Source organism: Elgaria multicarinata, chromosome 1, assembly GCF_023053635.1.
Source record: "Elgaria multicarinata webbii isolate HBS135686 ecotype San Diego chromosome 1, rElgMul1.1.pri, whole genome shotgun sequence".
In the NCBI taxonomy this organism is placed as follows: domain Eukaryota; kingdom Metazoa; phylum Chordata; class Lepidosauria; order Squamata; family Anguidae; genus Elgaria; species Elgaria multicarinata.
The window spans coordinates 218825234-218849414 of record NC_086171.1 but is presented as its reverse complement, the minus strand read 5'-3'; the positions used below and the strand labels follow the sequence as shown (position 1 = coordinate 218849414).

The window sequence follows — 24181 nt, the reverse complement described above, 5'->3', positions numbered from 1 at the left end:
GCCTCACCACCCACCTCGTTCACACGTGGAGAGAGCTGAGAGAATCAAAGAATAGCAGAGTTGGAAGGGGCGTACAAGGCCATGGAGTCCAACCCCCTGCTCAATGCAGGAATCCACCCTAAAGCATCCCTGACAGGTGGTTGTCCAGCTGCCTCGTGAAGGCCTCTAGTGTGGGAGAGCCCACCACCTCTGTAGGTATCTGGTTCCACTGTCGTACTGTTCTAACAGTCAGGAAGTTTTTCCTGATGTCCAGCTGGAATCTGGCTTCCTTTAACTTGAGCCCGTTATTCCGTGTCTTTCCTCCCTCTCCTACCACCAGAACCCAGTGGGGCCACCCTACCCAATGGATGGGTGGGACATTCAGGGGAGTTAAGCAGGTGTAGTCAGAGGATGGGATTCGCTGCTACGAGGTGGGAGGGCAGCCAGCTTTGAAAGGGGCTAGAGAGAGGCATGGAGGTGTGTGTGGGGGCTCTCGATGGCTTTTAGCACCAACGGCTACTCGGAGCCTCCACAACAGAGAGGTAGCACTAATTCCCAAGTCCGTCTCTTGCTGCCACGGCCCGCTTGTGGGCTCTCCCAGGGCACCTGGCTGGCCGCTGCAGGGAACAGGATGCTGGACGCGAGGGGCCGTTGGCCTGACCCTGCCGCAGGGCTCTCATCCTGCTGCCCCATGAATCCACCCCCAGGCCAGGTCGTAGCCAGCGCTGTTTGAGCCTCCAGGCCCCCTGCTGACAGGGCTCTCCTCTTCTGAATGTGGGGATCCGGATGCTGGCGGCTGCAGGCATCAGGGTGTGTGGCCCCCTCCTGAGTCAGCGCAGGCCAGCCCCCTCCTATGGATTCCATAGGGGAAGCAGCCCCCCGCCTGCCTGGGCCCAGGGTTGGGAGTGCCAGCCTAGAACCCGGGAACAGATGCAATGCAAGGAGCCGGCAGCGTGTATAAAAACAACAAAAAAGGTTTATTTATAGATTAAACAGCAAGACAAAATGCCAAATAAATTTAAAAACAACCTATAATACAACATTGCGTTCTGCCCAGGGACAGAATGGAAAGTGGGGGGTGGGGGTGGGGAGGAAGGACACGCACCACCAGGGTGGAGACGGCAGGCAGCGACAGGAGCAGCAGAGGAGTCAGGTCTCCTGGCTCTTCATATGCTTTGCATACGATTCGTGAAGGTGTTTCTTGTAGGCTGTGGGGAGAGACGGGCGCCAATGCAGCTCAAGCAGCTGGGCGGGGACAGAGGGCTGCCTCACAGCTCGGGAGCCTCAAGGGCATGCCCCCCCCCATCCTGTACGCCGAGCCAAGCCCACACAAGGACCCCAGGTGCCCCCCCCCGGTTTCCAGAGGGGGGAAGCCAAGGAGCCCACGGCTGCAGCTTTGGCTTTCTTCCACCTGGGAGATAGTGGAGCATTGGGGCTGGGGGGCACCTAGGAGCTCAAACCAGGCAAGCCTTTCTTGGGGCTTTGGCTGCCACACACCCTGCCTGAACTTGAGCTCCCACCCACTCAGGTTGGGGTTCTAGACAAGCGGGGCGGAAGCGCCAAGCGTGCCCGCAGGTCAAACGTGCCCTCCTGTCCTATAGTCCAAATGCAACAGAGATTTTTTTGCGTATTAGATTTATAACCCTCCTCACCTCCAAGGAGGTGAACATGAACCGACTCCTTTGCATCTTATCCTCACAACAACCCTGTGAGGTAGGCCAGGCTGAGAGTCATAGTCATCCCGTGAGCTCCACGGCCGAGTGGGGCAAGAACCCCACACTCTTCACCAGCCCGCCATGCTCCAACGCGCTCATTTCCCATTGCCTGGGCGAGAGGCCATGGGGCTGAAGACTGTGCCCCTGCCACCTTACCCCCCCCCCCCCCGCAGCAGCTGCCCACCTTGCTCTGTTCTTCCTTCCCCAGCCCATAAGCACACCTGGAGACACTCACCTGCCTGGTTCTTCCAGAGCTCTGCGGCATCGGTGTTCAGCGGACTCTCAATGTTTGGCTCTGGGGTCGGGGGGACAAAAGCCATCAGCCCACGTGGTCAAGGTCCCACTAGTGCCCCACCTTCCCCTGGTCTCAGGCCGGGGAGCTCTGCTGCCCATCCCAGGGGTGGAGTGGGGATTATCATCCGAAACACCCGGCAGGCGTCACGTTGCCAAAGGCCGCCTCCTTCGCGTTGCTGTGAAGAGCTTGGCGTTCCCCTTAGAAAGCCCTGCGCGGCTCCCGGGGGGCCGTGCGGATCGGCGCCTCCCTCTTTCCCCTCCCACTGCTGTGCCAGCCCCCCTTCTTGGCACGGGGTTGGTGAGTGGACCTGTGCACCCCGCTGCAACTTGAAGTTTGTTGAGCACAGAACAAGCAGGAGAGAAAGAGTATTTGGGTCTGAGACGCAAATACTTGCCATTTTAGATAACTCTGAGTTATCTAGAAGAGCGGCAGAGTGGGCACAGAGCTGTGCTTCTAGGCTTATTGTTTAGAAGGGTATTTGCAATCCTTCATGAATTTACCGCAGTGATTTCCACCGGGGCTGGCGAGGCGCCGGTGGACCTGAGGCTGGGAGCCGGGAGAAGCCTTCCCACCCCCAGAGCACGCCTTGAACTCACCTCCCAGCAGGCTCTGGATGGAGAGCAGGATGGTCCGGACGTCGTACAGGGCCGACCACTTGTCCTTGAGGATATCCAGGCAGATGTTCCCCTGCAGGTCCACATTGGGGTGGTAGCAGGGGGTGAGGAACTTGACAGTGGGCGCGTTGTAGGGGTACCCACTGGGGAACTCCAAGGACAGCTTGTACCTCAGCTCCTCATACACCTAGTGGGGCGGGGAGGCACAGGTCAGGCACACGAGACACCACAATGGCCGTACGTGCCCCCCCTCCCCACAACAGCCCTCCTGCCCCTCAGCCACCTGCCTTGAGCCCAGGCAGCCTACATCATATCCCTGGGCGGCTTTGGCAACGAGGGAGTCTAAGCTAGCTGTCCCCTTCCATCCTCAAAGGCTGGGGAATGGCTCCCCCACCCTTTTCAGTTATTCTTGTCAGGATCTGGCCCTGCCAGGCCCAAGGCCCCACCCGCCCAGATTTGGCAGGTTTTAGAACAGCCAGGATGCGCTAAGGAAGGGGTGGACACCATGGGCAAACCTAGTGAAGCTGCTGGGGAGTTCTGCTGAATTGTAAATGCATTGTGTTCGACAGGGAAATCCTGGCAAGTCACTTCAACAAGTCTAGCAGGCGCCGCAAGAATCCAGAGTCATAAGAAACATAACTGGAATGTTTGGAAGAATGTGCACAGATGCCGATGTGACCTATGACACACTGATCGGTACAAAGACCTGCAGGAAAGCAGGGTCCTTGCCACACTTCCCCCTAGTGAAAGGAAGCCAGATTCCAGCTAGACATCAGGAAAAACTTCCTGACTGTTAGAGCAGTGTGATAATGGAATCAGTTACCTAGGGAGGTTGTGGGCTCTCCCACCCTGGAGGCCTTCAAGAGGCAGCTGGACAAGCATCTGTCAGGGATGCTTTAGGGTGGATTCCTGCATTGAGCAGGGGGTTGGACTCGATGGCCTTGTAGGCCCCTTCCAACTCTGCTATTCTAGGATTCTAGCTAGGCCTTGCGCAGGCCCACACAAGGCAGGGACGGGACATAAAAGGGTTTTTTTGGGGGGTGGGGAGCCCATTTCCCCCCCGTCTTTGGACAATATAAAAAGATGCTCTGGGCACAGTCCACGGCTGCTCTTTCCCTTTTTCTGTGGGATACTTTCGGTTATTTTCCATTTCTTCTCCCACTACTGAACTGGAACAGTTGACATGAATTTTGCCTGTCGTAGTGGAGTAGTCTAATAGCATTTGACTTATGGGTTGCAAGGAGACAGATTTGGGTCTAGGATTACTACTCAAATTCCCTTGTCAAGGACAATCTAAAACTATTCTGTTTCCGTTTATATTGTTTGGTTGGCTATCCCGCTCGGCGCCTTTTTGCGACTATTCACTATCATATATGTTTCTAAGATTAATTCCAATGTGAAGATCGTATCATTTTGAGGCATTTTGTATCAATGAAACAATTGATTGGTTTCAATTAAAAGTCTGTGGTCTTTTACACTGGTCTTACTTTACCCACTGGATTGCAAAAGTGGAAGTTCGAACTCAAATCAGACCCCCAGATTTACAGTAAGCATTTGAAAACCAGCGGCCTCCAGGTCTCTCCCAGATGCCGGTTTCTTCACCTTTGACCATTGAGTTTCTTCCTAGCCCTGGCCAGCAGCTGCCTAAACACACGAGGCTAAAAATGGAGATGGGGGGCGGGGGGGCACGCTAATATCCACTCACCCCAGTTCCTCATCCACTCCACCTTTGCATGTTTACCGTGAGGTCCTGAAGGGAGCTTGGAAAACGTACTGAATCATAGAATAGCAGAGTTGGAAGGGGCCTACAAGGCCATCGAGTCCAACCCCCTGCTCAATGCAGGGATCCACCCTAAAGTATCCCTGACAGAGGGTTGTCCAGCTGCCTCTTGAAGGCCTCTAGTGTGGGAGAGCCCACAACCTCCCTAGGTAACTGATTCCATTGTCATACTGCTCTAACAGTCAGGAAGTTTTTCCTGATGTCCAGCTGGAATCTGGCTTCCTTTAACTTGAGCCCGTTATTCCGTGTCCTGCACTCTGGGAGGATGGAGAAGAGATCCTGGCCCTCCTCTGTGTGACAACCTTTCAAGTCTTTGAAGAGCGCTCTCATGTCTCCCCTCAATCTTCTCTTCTCCAGGCTAAACATGCCCAGTTCTTTCAGTCTGGGCATGAGAAACCTCTGGGCAATTTGCCTTTTCGGGGCTCCTGACTGTGTAGCCTTCTAGGTGTGTTCAGCTTAAGCTGTCCTCCAAGTCAACGCCTACGTGGTTTGGGTCCAGGTTACCTGCAGGATCGCCTTCCCCAGTACAATCCGCCCTGCACACTCAGGGGAAGAATTTACTCCAGGCAGCCAAAACTAGGCTGACAACTGTAACCCAGAGGACCCTTTTCATCCGCTGCCCCCAGACTGTGGGATGGCCTGCTGGAGATTCGTCCGCTTAATAGCCTTGCTGAGTTTAACAGAGCCATAAAGACTGATCTCTTCCAACAGGCCTACCCAAATGGTTTTTTTTTAAACATGTTCAATTGTTATTTTAATATTGTTATAATTTTTATATGTTTTCATCAGTTTTATGCATTTTCTGGTGATTTTGTATTTAATGCTGTTTCCTGCCTCGATCCGGAAGGAGAGGTGGGTAAGAAATAAATAAATATTTATTTAAATAAATTTAAATAAATAAATAAATATTCTGTTGTCTTCGTGGATCCCCCAGCCCCTGCTCAGGTTTCACGCTCATGTGAATTTTATTTTTATTTTCTCAGTATTTTAACATCTAAATTTAAACTTTGCTGTTTTAATTCTGTATTTTAATCCTGTATCAATTTCTGCTGCGTGGTTTTATCCTGGTTGTGCTTTTGATATTGGTTTTTTTTGTATTTGTGTTTTTAGCTTGTTGGATGTTTATTACGTTCCTAATGGTTTTAATTTTTGTGAACCGTCCAGAGAGCTTCGGCTATTGGGCAGTATAAAAACGTAATAAATAAATAAATAAATAAATGTGTTCAAGCAAATGCCTGAACTGGGCTCCTGACTCACTTCTATCCAGAGCACACTCAGCTGTGATGCCTGAAACTGGCTGGTTTCTCTAGAGGCTGTCCCTGGTGTGAACAGGAACCCCGGCCTCCTAATGACAGGATGAAAGGTGTGGCTGACTACTTGATCGTAAGAGAAGGCTCTCTGCACATACACAGAGACTCCATCATGAGTTTGCATGTTCCAGGGCTGAAGCCTGGCTCAGTTTGTCTCTCCAGCTGAAAATAAGCCCTTGAGACACCGCCCCCCCCCACCATCCCACGGTTTGTACCCAGGGTCCAGACAACGCTCTTAATGTCACTGCACCACATGCGAGCCCCCTCGCCCCTGTCCCACGCCCTCACCGCGCAGAGCGGCCACACTAGGCCCTGAGCGCAAGGGGCAGCATCTCCAGGCAGGGCAAGGTGGGGGAAGCCCCCACCTCAGACCCCAGAGAGCTGCTGCTGCTGCCAGTCAGTGCGGTGAATCCTGAGCTCAGTAGACCAAGGAGGTGTGGCCTGGCTCCGTCGCCTAAGGCGGCTTCCTGGGTTCCCGAGGGCTCCCTCCTGGCCCAGCTCACCGTCCCGGCTGCTCCGTTAATGGTCCCGATCCACTTGAAGAGGTTGTCCGACTCCGGGAAGGCCGAGATGCCTTTGTCTCCAGACATCTGGGTGGAAAAGCAGGTTAGTGCCGGGGCCTCAAGAGGAAGGCGGGGCGTGACTTGCTGAGAAAGGAAAGGCTGGCAGGGCCCAGGCTGGCAGCAAAGGGGCCTTCGGGGCAAGGAAGCGGGCGCAAGAAAAGGCCACAGGCAAGCAGCGACTTTTGGACATTTGACTCTCCACGAACTGGATGGCCCAGATTCCTGGGCAGCTGCTCAAGGCCCTCTGAACCGCAGGCCGCCTCCCCAGGTGTGGGGAGCACAGCTGTACCTGAGGGGCCCCTGGGGGCCACAGCGGTTGAGCTGGGGCTCCTAGGAGGGAGGGGCCTCGGGACTGGGGAGAGAGAGGATGGGGGGGGGGGGTCCAAGCAGAGTGGGGGAGGGGAACAAGGAGGAGTTTTGCTTGTGCCTTCCGGAGCAAGCCCCCCCCCCCCGGTTCCTTGTTCCTTCCCACCTCTAAACAGGCTCAGCCCCCTTAGAGCAGCCGCTGCCCCCCCCCCGATCTGCCCAACGACCCCCAGCTGGAGAGCCTTGACGGCGAAGGTCTTCTGGGCCCCTCCAGGCCTCGGAGCGGAAGGAGTCTCCGATGGGGCAAAAGCACAGCACCCTCCCTCCCTCCCTCCCTTCCTTCCTTGGAGGGCGCGAGGGCGGCGCAGGGGGGGCGGCGATCGAGATCTGCTGGGGCGGGGTGGGGCAGGGCGGGGGCCACTCACCATCAGGGTCATCAGCTCCTGCTGCAGCCTGCGGGGCAGAGACGGGAACAAGCGTTAGAGCCCAGCAGCAGCAGCAGCAGCAGCAGCAGCAGCGAGGGGGCCCTCTGCACGCGCCCGGGGGCCCCCTCCCCTCCTCTCCTCCCCTCCCTCCCGCCCGCGTACCTGCTGCGGACGGAGCCTCGGGCGGCGCCGCTGCCGGGCTCGGCGGCCTTCCTGGAGGCGCGGGCGGCGGCTGCCGCGGCGCCGGGGTCGGTATTCTGCGAGGCCATGGCGGCGGCGGCGGCGGCGGCGGCGGCGGCGGCGGCTCTGGGGCTTCTCGGCGCCGGGCTGGAGCTGCTGCTGCTGCCGCTGCTGGAGTGGCCCAAGTTTGAATGTTGCGAGGCTCCGGCGGCTCAGCCAATCCGCGCCGCGCTGGCCTCCGAGGCGCCCAATGGCAGCGGCCGGGGAGCGGCGGCCGGGAGCGCGGGAGGGAGGGAGGGAGGCAGGAGGGGAGGGGCGCGGGCCAGGGGCGCCGCCTGCAGCCCAGAAGCCGGGCCCAGCGGAGGCGAGCCCGGCCACCTTCCACCCGCTTGGGAAGCAGGGGCGCCGCCGGGCGGGCCCTGAACCCCCGGCGGGGCACAGTCCTGCCTTAGGACAGCCCTCTGTCAGGGAGGCTTTCGGGGGGGTTCCTGCATGGAGCAGGGGGTTGGGCTCGATGGCCTTAAGAGGCCCCTTCCAACTCGGCTATTCTGATTCTAGGGCCGCCCCCCATCCCCCCACGGGGTCCCTCCTTCCCTCTCTTACCCCGGCGCTGTTCCTACCTCTCGTGTTTGCCCCCCTTTCCCTGGTCCGCCATTTCGCTCGGAGATGCCGCAGAATTCTACCCAGTAGAATGTTAGCATGCTTTTAGGGTGTTTTTAACAGTGTAGGTTTTTAATCAGTATTTCATTCTTGCTGTTGTTCCCCAGCTCAATGCAATCGGAGAGGCGGGTAAGAAATAATTATTATTACCGTATTTCTTCAATTGTAACTTTATACTGTTAGTTTTACCCTACCCAGTGCCTGTTTGCATTCTCTTCCCCTCCTTATTGTTTTATTATGATTTTATTAGAATGTAAGCCTATGCGGTAGGGTCTTGCTATTTACTGTTTTACTCTGTACAGCACCATGTACATTGATGGTGCTATATAAATAAATAAATAAATAAATAATAATAATAATAATAATAATAATTTCAGTACCACCAACAGGAAAAAAAACCTAAGACACACCTGCAATTCTAAGATGCACCCCATTTTAAGAGATGTTTATATGGGGAAAAAGTGTGTCTTAGAATCGAAGAAATCGGGTAAATGACCATTGCGTGCTTTCACATCTCCGCCCTGAGGCTCCACCGCCTGGCCTTGCTGTGTCCTTCCTTGCCCTTGCTGTGCCAGCACTTCTCCCTCTCTTGCAGGCTTCCTTGTAGTTGCTCTAGAACCCCCACCCCCACCCCCCTGAAACCACCCAATCTCCCCTCTCTTCTTGGCCTCCAGGCTCCACTCAGCCGGTCAGTCCTGAAGCGCCTTATAAATACTACCGTTTATAATCAGATCTCAGCCTGCATCCAACCACGGAGACAGTAGTAGGCTGTTGCTGACCTGCTCTTTCCCCCAAAGCAGTTGGAGACCCCCTCCCTGTTTACAAGCAACAGGAGGGCTAGTGACAGGTCTCCCACCCGCCCTCTCTTAGCCACTGGTGTGCTACCTGCTTGGTCCAAGGACAGGGCCGCTTCCTCCCCCCCCATCCCACCCCCAGCTCAGTCTTTCAAAAGGACAGCAGATTCAAGCAGATGTGTTTATTTTCAGCCTGTTCCTGACAAGGCCCAAGTACTTAAACAAGGGAGAGTGGAGCCCAGGTAAGGATCCTGCACCCCCACAGCACTCAAGGACGGCCCGGCTGGGCCCAGGCTGCTTCTCTCTCTCACCCTCCGCAACACCAGCAGGAGCAGGGCAAACCCAGCACACAGGAGCAAGTCCAAGAGTCCCCGTCCCCAGAGGTGGAGGCTGGATGAGGCCTAGGTGTCGTGGGTGCCTTCTGGCGGCGGGTGCGGGTGCTCCCCTTCGCTGCGGAGGGACTCCATATACTTCCGCATCTTCACAGTCATCCACGGTGGGGGGACAAAGGGCTTCAGTTCGTCCAGCTTCAGCTCTAGGGACCCCCTATGGAAGCAAGTAGGAGAAAGCAAGCAAGGGAGAAAAGCCCTCATGAAGACCAAGCTGGTGCAAAGGGCTCTCGAGAGGATCCCATCAGGGACTCTGGCATGACTCTGGCACCCAGGGATGGAGGAAGTAGCTCAGAGCACCTGCGGAGCCTGAGGGAGGTCCCAGGTTTAACCCTTGGCAGCTACAGGCAGGGCTGGGAAACCCCAGAGAGCCCCTGCCAGTCCGTGTCAACAATGCTGGGCTCCACGGACCAAAGAGCCTGGAGTCCTGCCGCTCCCCCTTGCACCAAGCAAACATGGGTTCTCCGTGCCTCTCGTGCCTGGCGACCTCTCCGCACCAACGCTGCCTGAGACACAAGTGCCGCTCCATGCAGGGTAGAGTCCCCACCCCAAGAAATGCCTGCTCCGTGCCTCACCTGTACTCGTCGCTAGCAGCCAGATCCTGAATGTCCTCCTCCAGGAGAAGATAGGCCTACGGAAGGAGAGGCACAAAGGAGTGAGCCCTTCTCCCCACCGCTGCAACTGAGAAGCCTACGGCGCCCTGCCCAGACTGGCCCAGCACACTTACCCAATGGGGCCCCAGCACATAGCGGAAGGTCCCCCCCCCCTCTGCTGTTTTACAACCTGAGCCAGTTCACCCCCCTCTTTTTCCTCGTTCTCCCCAGGCTTTGTGGCACTCACCATCTTGCCTCCCGTGGCTCGCATGTGCTGCTGTTCAGCTAGCCAGTGCTTGTCCTGAGGATCGGCTGCGTACTAGAATAGGGGGGCAAAAGTTAGAAGCTGGCCCAGCTGATCCTTAGCTGCAAGGGCCCTGCTGGCAGGGCTGCTGCACAGAGACAGAGGGAAGATGTGCCCTCTCCGTGGAGAGAGTCTGCCATGCATAGCTCCTCTCCGTCTCTTCTGCTGCTCAGGGAGGTCTGGAGTGCCTGGCTACATGCTACAAGGAACTGAACCCCCCAGCGAGAAAGGAGGCAGCAAGGCAACACAAGCCGGGGTGTGGGAGACCGTGAGAGAGGGAGACCCGCGACCCTGACGGCTGAATCACTGACCTTGAACAGGTGGGGATGCTTGATGTAGAGTCTGCCTCTGGTTCCTCCCATCCCGAGGGCCCTGAATCCGGGACAGTGAGTTGGGTTAAACTCTTGCAACTGTGCCGCTGGCAAGAAGATTCCTGCACTGAGCAGGGGGTTGGACTCGATGGCCTTGTAGGCCCCTTCCAACTCTGCTATTCAATGATTCTATAAGAACCTCCCACCCAGCCATGGCTCTACAGCCCACCCTTGCCTTAAAGAAGCACTAGAGTGTGTGTTGCTGGCAGCCTGCTTCGCCCCGGAGGGCAAAAATCCATCCTCCCATCCATCTCTGTGCCTGGCAGCACCTTACTTGTTTGCTCTTGATCCAAGGACAAAGGCGGTGGCCTCCGTGATCCGCAAGGGATCCCACTGCAAGGCAAGGGAAGAAAAGAAAGGGAGTCGTTAGGACAGCACCAGCTTTCCCCATATACCCGCACACGTTTGCTGCCTGCGGTACAGAGTGTGGCTTGACAGGCGGCCAAAGTTCAGCCCAACCAGGAAAGCAGCTATTGCCTGTTTTTATGCTTTTTTGTATATCGATTTTTAATGTTTACTCTTTTGTAAACCGCCCAGAGAGCTTTGGCTATGGGGAGGTATAGGAATGTCAATAATGATGACGACGAGGCACGCGTAACAAAGCTCTTTGGTGTCCAGGACGTTTATGTCAGAAGAGCCCCTGACTCAGGAGGGCCCTTCTGGCCCCCCAGCCTGCTCCCCATAGCGGCCAGCCGGAGCTTCCAAGAGCCCCCAACCAGGAAGTGGAGAGAACAGCCATCGCCCAGCGCGTTCGTATCAGACCTGCCTCTAGTGCCGGGGCTTCCTGCTAGCCAGTCTGCCCTCCTGGCCGCAGAAAGGCCTGGTTTCCAGCTCCCCCCCCCTTTTGTCCCAGAGGGGCCTCCACAAAGCAAGGGGGCAGGAACAGGGGGCATAGCATACCTTGGGCCCATCCCTCTGCAATGGCTCAGAGGACTTGGTTTTCCACCTGAGAGGAGAGAAGGCAGCAAGGCTAAGTTGCGCTCAAGAGCTAAAGCAGTAACGGGAGGTGAAGTTGGGAGCGTAAGAGGGGAAGCAGAGGGACGTCTTGCCTCTCGGAGAATCGCGCTGCCACTAGGCGCTCTCAGGCCAATCCCTTCTAGCTGGACCAATGCCAAAGCGCTCCGCTTGGCTCCTCCACGCCAGGCCCTCCCTGGTCCGGCCACTCCAGCCTAGGCAGGCCTCCATCTCCTCCAGGTGAAAGAGCCTTCCCCACTGCTGAACCAGCCCCTGCATTGGTCTCTCCTGGGTATGCTCTCAGTGAGGGAGAGAAGAGGCCGCCTCAGCTACCCCAGGCCACTTCTAGCCACCGCACTGCACTCACGTGCTCGCTCCCGAAGTCCCTCGTTCGTTCGCCTGGCTCTGTCCTGGAGGCCGCCCCTTCCTCTGCAACGGAGCAATCACAGAATAGCAGAGTTGGAAGGGGCCTACAAGGCCATCGGGTCCACCCCCCTGCTCAATGCAGGAATCCACTCTGAAGCATCCCTGGCAGAGGCTTGTCCAGCTGCCTCTTGAAGGCCTTTTGCTAATGACCCGCTCCTCTCAGCAGAGGATGAGTAGGCACAGCCCCCCACTCAAAGCAAACCTTCCCCAGCCCATGACCAAAAAAGCAGCACAGAATCAACTTGCAAAGGGGGGGGGCAGTCTGGCTGTGCCCCAGTGAGACTCCTGACCCCATCCCAAGGGACTAGGTATTCCAGCTTCCCGAGGCCACCTACCTTTTTGGGGATGGGACTTCCCTGTTGGCTCATGATTTCCTCCTCTACTGGTTTGGAGCGCTGATCGGGGGGGAAAAGAGCATTAGCCTGGAAATGGGAAGTGCTGCTCCGTCCCGGGTCCAAGGCCTCTTGGGGGCAACTCCTACTTGGAGCCAACAGCCGCAGTGCCTCTCCCCTAGCAGGAACAAGCCAAGGACCCCTCACAGAGGTGCCTGGAGAACTGCTACAGCCAAGGACTCCTCAGCAGCATGAAAGGCCCCAAGCCCTAACATGGGAAAGCCGGGGAGAGACTACCAGGCCCATCCCTTGCTGGAGAGAGCCCAGCTTCTACCTTCATTGCTGATACTTCATGGGGAAGCCTTGCAGCAGAAGTCTTCTTGCCATCACAGAACAGGAGTTTGGCCTGCAGAGAAAAGGAACGTCAGACGTGCGCCAGGTAAACCCCACATTGCCCTCTGCTGGTTAATCCGGAGCATCTCCGTGATCCAGGTTTAACAATATGTGAGGGGGAATCAGCTGCTTATGAACAGATCAGGAAGGAACGGGCTATGGATCATGTTCCCCAGGAGTCCAGAGGGAGACAAAGCGGAGCTCCATGAAGAGAAGCAACAAGGTCCCTTTGCTCCCGCTGGGGCCTTGCCTTTGTGGGGGTGCTCGGGCGCGTCTCGCCTCCCACGCTGACACAATGCTAGGCGGTGTCAGCTTCATGCCGGGAGATCCTGAGATCTGGAGGTGCTGCTGCTGCTTTCTGGGAGGGCCTTCAGCACAGGGCTCTTCTCCTCAAAACAAGTGGTGGCAACAGACACCCACCTGCTCCAGGCAGCTCCGGCATGTCTCTTGAATGAGCTGCTCGGTGTCCACGTCCTCCCCGACATTCTCCCGCACATTCCCTGCAGCTTTCTGGAAAAACTTGGGAAGAAGGAGGAGACAACTGGAGCCTAGGCCAAAATAGCGCTCCCCAAAATGCCACAGGACCCCTCCACCTTTGCTCTCCTCCCAAATGGGTTATGTGCGACTGGGCATCTTATTGGAAGGATACAAATCTGCAGAACCTCTCAGGCTGCTGCTGCTGCTGCTGCAACCCCCCACAAGTGTCTCAATGCCAGGGCAAGGAGAAGGAAGTCCACCTCTTCCAGCTGGGAGGCTCTACCATTAACCCCTCCTCCCGACACACCAATCGGACCCGCTCAAGCTGAACGCTGGCAGGATCTCTGGGCTGCCAATTCAAATGCGTCTGCTTTCAGCTTTTACCTTCATGTATTTACTGAAGACAGCCTGGATCTCCTCGTTGATGCTTGGCTGGAGAACCGCTCGCAGCAGGTCCATGGAAACCACAGGGTCTGTGAAGCTGGACCAGGAGAGGAATGAATGCAGTCAGTGGGCCGCCCAGCGTCGGCCAGGCCAGGCCAGTTCCAGGCTCTGCAGCCTCCGGAGCGCCCTATACTCTGTTCCGACTCCAGACATGTTTGCCAGGAGAAAAGGGACTGCCAGACCCTTTTATTATTTCATTCTTCTTGAGGGCTGTGACCTAATATGAAACTCCTACACTTCCCAGCAGTGACAAGTCAATCTCGTAACGGGGGAGGGTGTGGAGGGAAGCCTCTGTTATTTAGAGCCTCATTAACACTGCAGCCCAAGGTTCTGCAGGGGACCCTGGCTGTTCAGACACAGAGGATCAGTCATAAGAACCCAGAAACAAGAGGGTACAAGTCAGGTTTTGGAAGCAGCAGAAAATATGAAGGCGGCATTAAGCATGGAGCTTCTACTCAGTCTGAATAAGGACCAACAGAAGTTAAAAGGCAGGCAAATGGCCCAAGGACCAATATGGTTGAACCGTGGATGGTAATTTGACTATTCTTCAGAGAAGGCGACAGATCAGCAGCCCAAACGGCTTAAGATGTGTGAACAATTCTTAAGGCAGGAGACATCTACCCTCCAGGATGCTGAGACAGCCATTAACTATGATATTTGGGGCTTAATGGAAGAGCTGAAGTCCTCGGGAGCTATAAGGTGAACCCACAGAAGTACAGGCTAGCAAACAAAACTATAACACTATTGCAAAACGATTAGAAGAAAACATTAAAAAAATGCTTAATGTGAGTATAATTTATTTATTTATTTTATTTTATTACATTTATATAACGCCCCACAGCTGAAGCTCTCTGGGCGGTTTACAACAATTAATCAACAATTAATGCTGATGTCGTCGGTATCGAATATTATTAACAGAAATGAACTGTAACTGAATTTATGTAATGTGATGCTTTAAAATTACGGTTATTGCATTTAAATGTCTTGCTCTGTGAACCTCTTTTGAATATAATATTTTTGGAAAACAAAGTATATATTTATTAATTTATTTATTAATTACATTTCTATACCGCCCAATAGCCGGAGCTCTCTGGGCAGTTCACAAAAATTAAAAACATTCAAAGTATAAAACAACAGTATAAAACCATAATATAAGATACAATATAAAAGCTCAACCAGATAAAAACAGCAGCAATGCGAAATTACAAATTTAAAACACCAGATAAAATTTATAACTAAATTGATTAATATTATAAAGTAATCTGCACGTAAATAGCTAGGCTGCAGTCTTATGGGAAATGGTCCTGGGCGCATCCACTCAGCGCAGGACGGGCTCCACAAGAACAGCAGAAAGGAACGGAGCAAGAGCCCAGGAGCAGCTGTGCCAAAGATTGCTTGGTCTCCTTGAGCAAGGCAAAAGCGGTGTTAACAGGCGAAAGCATATTCAATTCCACTTATCTGTCCCAAATATAAGCTTAGAAAAATGTTGTCCCCTGGCTGTGATACAAAGTTGGGCCAGAACAGTAATGTGCACACTAAGTACAAAGAGATTAAAGATTACGTTGGGCTCCTTGGGGGAATCATTCAGTATCTTAGTCTTTAGGCTGATTTTTTTTTATTATTATTATTTTTATTTTTATTATTATTATTATTATTATTATTATTATTTGTATCCCGCCTTTTGCCCAATGCTGGGCCTTATCTGCACAGAGATAGCCCAGCTACAGTTATCCATGCTCTGATAACCTCTTGTTTGGATTACTGTAATGTGTTATATGTGGGGCTGCCTTTGAAAATGGTCCGGAAACTTCAGCCAGTACAAAACAGGACAGCAAGATTATTAACAGGGACTGGCCAATGAGACCACATTATGCCAGTACTTTTCCAGCTTTGCTGGCTGCCAATCCAGGTCCGGGCCTGATTCAAAGTGCTGGTATTAACATTCAAAGCCCTAAACGGCTTGGGGCCAGGTTATCTGAAGGAACGCCTCCATATGTACGTGCCTGGACCCTAAGATCCTCTTCGGGGTCCTTCTATGTGAGCCCCTGCCAAAGGAAGTGAGGCAGGTGGCTACCAGGAGAAGGGCCTTCTCTGCTGTGGCACCCTGGCTGTGAAAATTTGGTGGAGAATTTTGCAGACAAGATTTCCACAACACAAAATTGACTGGAATTGCAAACAACCTGAAGAAGACCTCAGCTAGCACAGAACTGAAAAACAGCTGTGTGCTTGTGATATATCTGTATCTCTCTCTATAATTTACAGTGACAAACACACACACCCATTGAATTTATTATTATAATTATTATTTACATTTCTATACCGCCCCATAGCCGAAGCTCTCTGGTTAGCGCATTTAACGTGTTCCCCCCCCCCCCCCCACTTTTACGGACAAAAACATAGGTAGAACTCATTGGCTGCTAGGAGGTTTTCTTTATGGCGCTCCATAATAACTAATTATATTTTGGGCTTAATCCTGTGCAACTTCTACCATTCCTCAGGCAGCCTGAGAGCAGAATGAAAGTACAATGATTTAAGAAAGAAATGAATGCAAACTTATGAAGACAGTGTGTGTATGTCAGTGCAGAGGAAAATTGATCAAAGGAGAAACTTACTACTGTCAAACCCACCATGAATTTGTTTAGCTTTGTGGAACTGTTGCTTTTCTTTGCATTTGGGGACAACTGCAAGAGACTCAGGGAAAGCGTCCCATTTGTGCTGTGACAGTAACCAGATGCTTGGTAGCACAAACTTCCCCAGAGCCAGAGAGAGGGACAGGAGAGCTGTGGCATCCTTTGTCCTGGAGATTCTTCACTGCCTACTCTGAGGGAAGCTCAGAGGATGGCAACCAGGGAGAGGGCCTTTTCGGTGGTGGCCCCCCCGACTGTGGAATGATCTCCCCGATGAGGCTCGCCTGGCGGCAACACTGTTTTATTTATTATTTATTTATTTATTACATTTCTATACCGCTCAATAGCCGGAGCTCTCTGGGCAGTTCACAAAAAATATATTTTAGGCGCCAGGTCAAGACTTTTCTCTTCTTCCAGGCATCTAACACCATTTAACAACGCTAAGTTTGTTTTTTAACAGACCCCCAGAACTGTTGTTTTTAAATGGATATTGTTGTTTTTATGTTTTTAAATTTTGTATACTTTTAATGTTTACTGTTTAACTTTTTGTAAACCGCCCAGAGAACTTCAGCTATGGGGTGGTATATAAATGTAACTAACAAATAAATAAATAAATAAATAAAACATAAGGGCAGGGTTAGGGGGCCCACCCCCACCCCCAACCCCGGGGAGGCTTCCCTGGGGGGGAGGGGGCTCCTCTGGCGTCGCGGGTGGGGCTGGCTGGGCGCGGCCTTCTCTGCTGCGGCCCCCTTCCCCGCCCCGGCGTCCCCGCCTGCGCCCCCTGGCCTCCGCCCTCCCTCCCTCCCTCCCTCCCGCGCCGGGTCCTACCTGCACATCATCTGGGAGCGCCGCCCGCGCCGCTGCACCAGCCGGTGCTTGATCATGATGTTCCAGGGGCTCTGTGGGCACAAGGGCGGCGGCTCAGAGGGGGCGGCGGCGGCGGCGGCCCACAGCATCCCGGGGCCGACGCCCCCCACCACCACCCCCAGCGCTGCGGCCGCTCTGCCCCGGGGGCGGAAAGGGCCCCGGAAGGCCCCCGCGGCTACCGAGCCGCCCCTCACCGCGGCGCCCGGGCCCCTCGCCAGCTCCTCCGCCTCCTCCTCCTCCTCCTCGCCGCCCTGGGCCTCCCGCTGCTGCTGCTGCTGCGGCGGCGGCGGCTGCTCGGCCTCCCGGGCGGCCCCCATTCTGCTCCGCGGGCGCCCTCAGACTGGCGCCGTCGTCATCGGTATGCGCCCGGAAGCACAGGCCTCGGCGCCCGTTGCCTTGGCGACAGAGAGAAGGACGGGGGCGGGGGCTGTTTTCAAACCTTTGGCGCCGCCGCCGCCGCAGCAGGAGGGGTGTTTCTGGCCATGCGCAGAGTGCCTCCCTTCCCCCCTTTCTCTCTAAAGAGGGGGGGGGAAGGTTCACTCTTCGGACTGCAGGCAGCTTGTGAGGGGGGATCCCTGCATCGATCGGGTGGTTGTGTGGGGTGGACTCGATGGCCTTAGAGGCCCCTTCCAACACTACTATTCTAGGTGTCAAGACGGGGGTGGCTTTGAGCATGTGCAGAGTTCTCCCTCTCAAAGTCACGCTGTGGTCTCTCGCTCTCGTTTTAGTTTTTGTAAACCACCCAGGTAGGGTTGCCATATTCTGAATCCACAAAACCGGGGGCCAATCTACACCAAGCAGGATATAACACTTTAAAAACGGTATGAAAACGGTATATGTAATGTGTCCTGGGCCTGAACAGTTGTCATAACCATTATAAACCATTATAAGCAGTAGTGTAGATTCTGCCCGGGACAATTTTTTGGGGTGGGGATTAGGATTTTTAAAAAACAACAACTGAGCAATATGTAAAGGTCTAGGGAAAGAAAGAAAGCTATCGAACACTGCAATCCTATGTGTGTCCACTCAGAAACAAATCCTAATAAGATAAATAGGACTTATTCCCAGGTAAATTGGCATAGGATTGCAGCCTAAAGTACTTAAGCACCTGCAAATAAATAATAGGCAAAGAAGCAAACAAACACAAAAAAAGGTCACTAAATTACATTTCTCTACTAGTTCTCAAAAGCCAGAGGAGACTTCAGTATGGAGACTGACACTCCACTGAGCAGGCTCAAGGCACCATTTCGGAGGTTGGAATTTCTTCCGCTGGCTGGAACAGGAATCCGGTATTCTTGACTGACTGGCCAGGACATTTTGGAAATGCTTGGAAACAGGGACGTTCCCGTTCCTACGCCCAGGGAGCTTCGGCTGTTGGTCGTTATAAAAATGCAATAAATTATTATTATTACCGTATTTCTTCGATTGTAAGATGCCATAGATTGTAAGACGCACACTAATTTCAGTACCACCAACAGAAAAAAATAATACCCTAAGACACACCTGCGATTCTAAGACGCACCCCGTTTTTAGAGACGTTTATATGTGGAAAAAAGTGTGTCTTAGAATCGAAGAAATAGGGTATTATTATTATTATTATTATTATTATTATTATTATTATTATTTATTACTTTTATATACTGCCCCATAGCCCAAGCTCTCTGGGCAGTTTACAAAAGTTAAAAACAGTGAACGTTAAAAAGAATTATACAAAATTTAAAACCATAAAAACCTTAAAATACAAACAAAAACAGACAATATCCATTTAAAAACAACTACAACAACAACAACAATAATAATAATAATACCCCAATGGCCGCAGCCCAGTTTATGTGGGATGTTTCCTTTTATGCAGAATTGGGTTGGCTGCGTAAGAGACTGGCTTGTGGAAAGCAGTACATGGACATTTGTTTTATTTATGTTTTATTTATTTTATTTTATTACATTTATATACCGCCCCACAGCCGAAGCTCTTTGGGCAGTTCACAAAAGCTAAAAACAGTAAACATTAAAAGTATACAAAACCTAAAAACCATCAGAGACATAAAAACAACAGTATAAAAACAGCAGCATCCATTTAAAACAACAATTCTAGAGTCCATTAAAAAACAAATTTAGCGTTCAATGCCGTTCAATGCCTTTTAGAATTAATAAATGAATGCGATGCACATCAGCTTAACAACGGAGTGTGACATGCAACCCCACGCAGGCAGGGCCCTGTAGCAAGCCCTGCCCTGTGGGCGCTTGCGCAATGGGCAGCCCTTCATGCACAGGGGCATTGCCTGCCTGCCTGCTGCCGCCTTTTCTGAGACAGAACCCATTTGCGGCCAGTAAGGAAACCACGAGCAAATGCCGCTTCCGTCCTGTGAATTTCTCTACCCCTCCCATGAAGAAGGACCCAGTTTCCTGGTTTACCGAACAATAGGAGATCCCAGCTTCGCTAAGGAGCAATAGCACCTTTCTGGTGGTGTTTGGACAAAAGGGAGACTAGAAAGCAGCTGCCAGCCAGGCCTGCCATGATGGCCCCAACATGCCTGTGGGTCCTGGGTGCGTCCGGGACAGCCAGAAACCCCAAAGCCACAAAAGGCCTCCAGCAACTGACTCAACAAGGGGGACTGACCCGGATCTGTGCTGCAAACAGTTTTATGAACCTATTATTATTATTATTATTATTATTATTATTATTATTATTATTAATTTATTTATATAGCACCATCAATGTACATGGTGCTGTACTACCTGACATCGGTAAAATGTGCACTTTTGACAAAGGTTCTCACCAAAGCTGGAATCCTATGCATATCTACCTGGGACTGGGAGTAAGTCCCATTGAACGCCATCAGGCTTACATAGTTAGGACTGTGGCTTTAGAGCCTAAAACAAGGAAGAATTTAACTAGAGACTGAGCTCCAGTCCAGAAACCAATTTCAGTCTGAAACCTGAAAGGATTATAGAATGAATGAAACTCATGGCTACTGGTCATAAAAAAGACCCTGGGCATCTCTACATTAAGGAGAAAATTGCACCCTTACCAGGCTTTTTTCTTCTCTGGTCTTTCTGTGTTGGCTACGGGCTTCTTTGGACACGAACCAACGGTGATCCCCTGATTTATAATTGAAAACTTCCTCTCTGGGTAATACTCCATAAAGTTCAATGAAACAGTGCCATCTAGTGGCTGTATTATAGCACAACACAAACTTTCCACACTGCGGCTATCCTGCAATACCCCACAATAATTTTAAATAGTACATTATCTCTGATCTTTTTAAAAGTGATATTACTGAGGGATATCCTGGAGGTTGAGGGCATCATGTAAAAGACCTGGAAACTTCTGTGAGTGGCCAATCATGAGCGTGCAATAAATTACATGTAGAGAAGTTCCCTATATGGGTAAGTTTTAAAAACATTCTCTTTGTGGGTAAAAAACCAACAAAAAAAGAATGTATATAAACACAACACCTGACTGTAAGAATAAAACAATGTTAATTTGTCACCAAATAGAATATTGTTTAAACATTGTTTAGTGGTCAGATCTACACCATTGTTTAGGAAAGAAATGAAGAAATATCAGTGGAACACCTGTTTAAAATTGGCTTTTTCTCCTTTGCTAATTTAAATCGATATCTACTTGGCAGATATTGTAGGGAGCAGCCCTTCCTATATGGTATATATTTTCAATATAGAGAATGGGTGCCAATAAGATATCCGTGAATACTGAAATAGAATTCAATAGAAACCAAATATTAATGAAGAGATTCCTGTTGTGAAGTGACAGGAATGAAGAGTTGGGTTAGAAACTATTTCTGCCCTGCTTATTGTGTTAGTTGGCTTATACAATACTGTTCAACATCTACGCAGTCAATGACTTTTGTCCTGGGAGAAATGTGTTAAACATATTTGATTTGACATCTGGCACCCAAATGTTACAGGGCCTGAAAGGGATAAACAGAGGCAAGAAACATCAGGAAGACTTCATAGAATCATAGAACCATAGAGTAGAAGAGTTGGAAGGGGCCTACAAGGCCATCGAGTCCAACCCCCTGCTCAATGCAGGAATCCACCCTAAAGCATCCCTGACAGATGCTTGTCCAGCTGCCTCTTGAAGGCCTCTAGGGTGGGAGAGCCCATAACCTCCCTGGGTAACTGATTCCGTTGTCGTACTGCTCTAACAGTCAGGAAGTTTTTCCTGATGTCCAGCTGGAATCTGGCTTCCTGTAACTTGAGCCCGTTATTCCGTGTCCTGCACTCTGGGAGGATCGAGAAGACATCCTGGCCCTCCTCTGTGTGACAACCTTTTAAGTATTTGAAGAGTGCTATCATGTCTCCCCTCCATCTTCTCTTCTCCAGGCTAAACATGCCCAATTCTTTCAGTCTCTCTTCATAGGGCTTTATTTCCAGACCTCTGATCATCCTGGTTGCCTTCAGTCCTGCTGAAATCGTCTCTAGCAGCCCGGCTGGCAGTTCTCCAGAACGATATCTGTGTCACAGTTTCATGGAAGGATGGTGTAACATTGGGTTCTGAAATGCTATTTACCCTCACCGTTCTCCCCAGATTTGGGCCTCTTGCTGTGGACAAGGTGTAAGATATGCTGAAGTTCAACCGTTTGGGGGGGAAATACCAGCCGAAGATTATTTGCATAGGATTTGCTTTTCCTTGGAAGAATAGCACTACTAGGGGTTGAAGCACTGCTCTAACAGTCAGGAAGTTTTTCTTGATGTCCAGTTAATGGAAGCCAGATTCCAGCTGGACATCAGGAAAAACTTCCTGACTGTTAGAGAAGTACGACAATGGAATCAGTTACCTAGGGAGGGTGTGGGCTCTCCCACACTAGAGGCATTCAAGAAGCAGCAACCATCTGTCAGGGATGCTTTGGGGTGGATTCCTGCATTGAGCAGGGGGTTGGACTCGATGGCCTTGTAGGCCCCTTCCAACTCTGCTATTCTATGATTCTATGAAGGCAGCACAGCGTGGAAAGTGCTTCAGCCGTGACTGTATATCTCTGCAGCAAGTAGCAGCAGTAGCCGCAAAGTACGGAAGCTTGTTGGAGTCAAGATAGTTTACGTCTGGCATGACTGTTTGCAGGCAGCCATCGCTTTCAATGTTCTTCCCCAACCTGACGCCCTCCAGATATGCTGGCCTACAGTTCCCAGCATGGCTGGCTGGGGGAGCTAGGAATTGTAGTCCGAGGCACTTGGAGGGCCCCAAGTTGGAAAAAGTTGGCGTACACAGAGTTTTGGAAAGCTGTTCCACTCTCTTCTGGATTACTTTTAGAAAACACCCGTGTTTACTTGATGGTGGCAAGGGTCCTGCTGCCTTCCCATTTTATATTCATTTGGAGTATTGTGCTAAAAGCAGTAAACAATCCCAGCTGCTATTCTTTGATTCTATGCAATTTTATACAAATCTCTGGTGTGACAGAATGATCAAGGTGCTGGAGCAACTTCCCTAGGAAGAAAGGTTACAACATCTGTTTAGCTTAGAAAGCAGGCAAGTAGGAGGGAGACAAAGACCATAGCTAGACCCAAGGTTTATCCTTGGATCGTCCAGGGGTCAAACCTGTTCATCTAGGTGACACACAGGGGATCCAGTGCTCGGGCAGGGGTGAACCCTGGATGATCCCAGGATAAACCTTAGGTCTAGCTGTGGCCAAAGTCATGCATGGTGTGGAGAACGTGGCTAGGAAGAGGTTTCCTCCCTCGCTCATGATACTAGAATCCAAAAGGGTCATCCCATGAAGCTGAATGGTGGGGGATTCAGGACAGATCAAAGGCAGGAATTTTCCATACAGCACAGAGTTAAGCGATGGAATTCACTTCCAGAAGTAGTGACGGTCACCAATTTGGATGGATTAAAAAGGGGATTGGACAAATTCAGGGAGGAGGAGGCTATCAATGGCTGCTAGTCCTGATGGCTCTGTGCCACCTCCAGTTTCAGAGGCAGTAAGCCTGCATACACCAGTTGCTGGGGAACATGGGTGGGAGGGTTGCATATCAGCAAGAAATCCGCTGTTGTGGGTTTCTCGTTGGCCACTGTGCGAACAGGATGCTGGACTAGATGGACCCTTGCTCTGATCCAGCGTGGCTGTTCTCATGTTCAGTGTGGATGCCCTCACATCTGACAGAGGACAGCTTGTGGCGGTTTTGGTGAGGTCTTTCCATGGCAGTTAGGATGGCCCAAGAAAGCATAGGTCAGCCTTCCCCAACATGGCATCCTGCAGATGTGTTGGACTACAACTCCCATTGTAGCCCAACACATCTGGCAGGCACCAGAAAGCTGCCATAGGTGCTAGGTGGGAGAAGGACTCCTCTTTCTTTCCCCACTAGGCAAAGCAGCAAGCGACGGTCTCTGTGGGGAGCAGGAAGGTCAGTCTGTGCTGGAGCTGCAACTGGAAAGCAAGCTGACCACTGGCTTTGCTTGCTGTGGGAAACCCTATGGCGCTACAGGATTCCCTAGGGATCTGAGGCGGGGCACGAATGCTGTGAACATTCATCTTATGCTCAGCCCCTATAGATACATATGTAAAGAGTGCTTCTGCCACAGATGCACCCGAAGCCTCCTGTGACCTCCTCCTGAGGAAACTGGACCTTGGAAGCCCTGAGGCCACTGCCCGCCAGAAGTGGGGGTGCACTTGCTGAATAATAGTACTGTTTGCTGCCTCCACATGTACACACTGGAGCCCTTCAGGTCTACGTCCCATCCCTCAGCTCTCTTCAGAAGCTAAATAATATAAAGGAAAAGCCTACAGCTGCTGTTCTAAGTGAAGCAGTGCCAGGGCAGCTCGTTATATCTGCAAACGATATGCAAACTGTTGACTGCAGCCTGCTCAAATCTGCCCCTCGCCTTTCCCCTGGCAGCCTCAGTTCCCAACAGCCTCTTCCCCCCTGTGGAGTTCCACTCATGTTTTCCCCACCCGTTTAACCCTGCAGCTTTCATCCCGAACGGACTGGCAGAGAGGCTGGCGAGGAGCGTGTCAGGGAAGCTTTTATTGCCCTTGCTGGCTGTGACACGTACTTTTGGTCTGGGGGCAGGGGCAGGTGTGTCTCGACTCAAGTGCACATGAGTGCAAATATGCCTACACATGGACATGAATGGGTGTCACAAAAATGCAGGGCAGGGATTTCAGCAATACCAGGGCTTAGGCGAGAAGGAGGCTGTTTCCTCCTGCAATCCTAGGTGCTTCTCCTGGAATCTTCAATCCTTGGAGCATTGAGCAAGGCCTGGTGGCATTTCCTGCATGTGAAGTGGAGACACACACAAAACACACCCCGTGTCTTCTTTGTCGAGCAGACGGGATGCCGCAGTGTTTTTCTTGCAAGGGCTTGATGCTCCTGTTGCTGGGCGTAATGTGAGAAAGGTGCAATTTGCAGCACCTGGCTAGCTGA

At 52.0% G+C, this 24181-nt stretch overlaps 2 protein-coding genes across 2 annotated transcripts; both read right to left on the bottom strand.

Annotated features, from left to right (window-relative positions):
- Positions 1-1082: 1082 nt before the first annotated feature.
- On the bottom strand, positions 1083-7256 carry UBE2C (ubiquitin conjugating enzyme E2 C). Its single transcript, XM_063121379.1, has 6 exons — positions 7150-7256; positions 6988-7015; positions 6197-6283; positions 2586-2790; positions 1930-1989; positions 1083-1187 (listed from the first exon to the last, which is right to left on the bottom strand). Exons 1-6 carry the CDS (start codon positions 7254-7256, stop codon positions 1129-1131), a joined length of 546 nt encoding a protein of 181 aa, XP_062977449.1. The 3' UTR covers positions 1083-1128.
- Positions 7257-8788: 1532 nt separating this feature from the next.
- On the bottom strand, positions 8789-17126 carry DNTTIP1 (deoxynucleotidyltransferase terminal interacting protein 1). The gene is made up of 13 exons (XM_063147493.1): positions 16993-17126; positions 16760-16830; positions 13245-13341; positions 12804-12902; positions 12325-12396; positions 11994-12053; positions 11600-11661; positions 11179-11224; positions 10553-10611; positions 10219-10279; positions 9851-9922; positions 9586-9641; positions 8789-9167 (listed from the first exon to the last, which is right to left on the bottom strand). Exons 1-13 carry the CDS (start codon positions 17113-17115, stop codon positions 9023-9025), a joined length of 1023 nt encoding a protein of 340 aa, XP_063003563.1. The 5' UTR covers positions 17116-17126; the 3' UTR covers positions 8789-9022.
- Positions 17127-24181: the final 7055 nt, after the last annotated feature.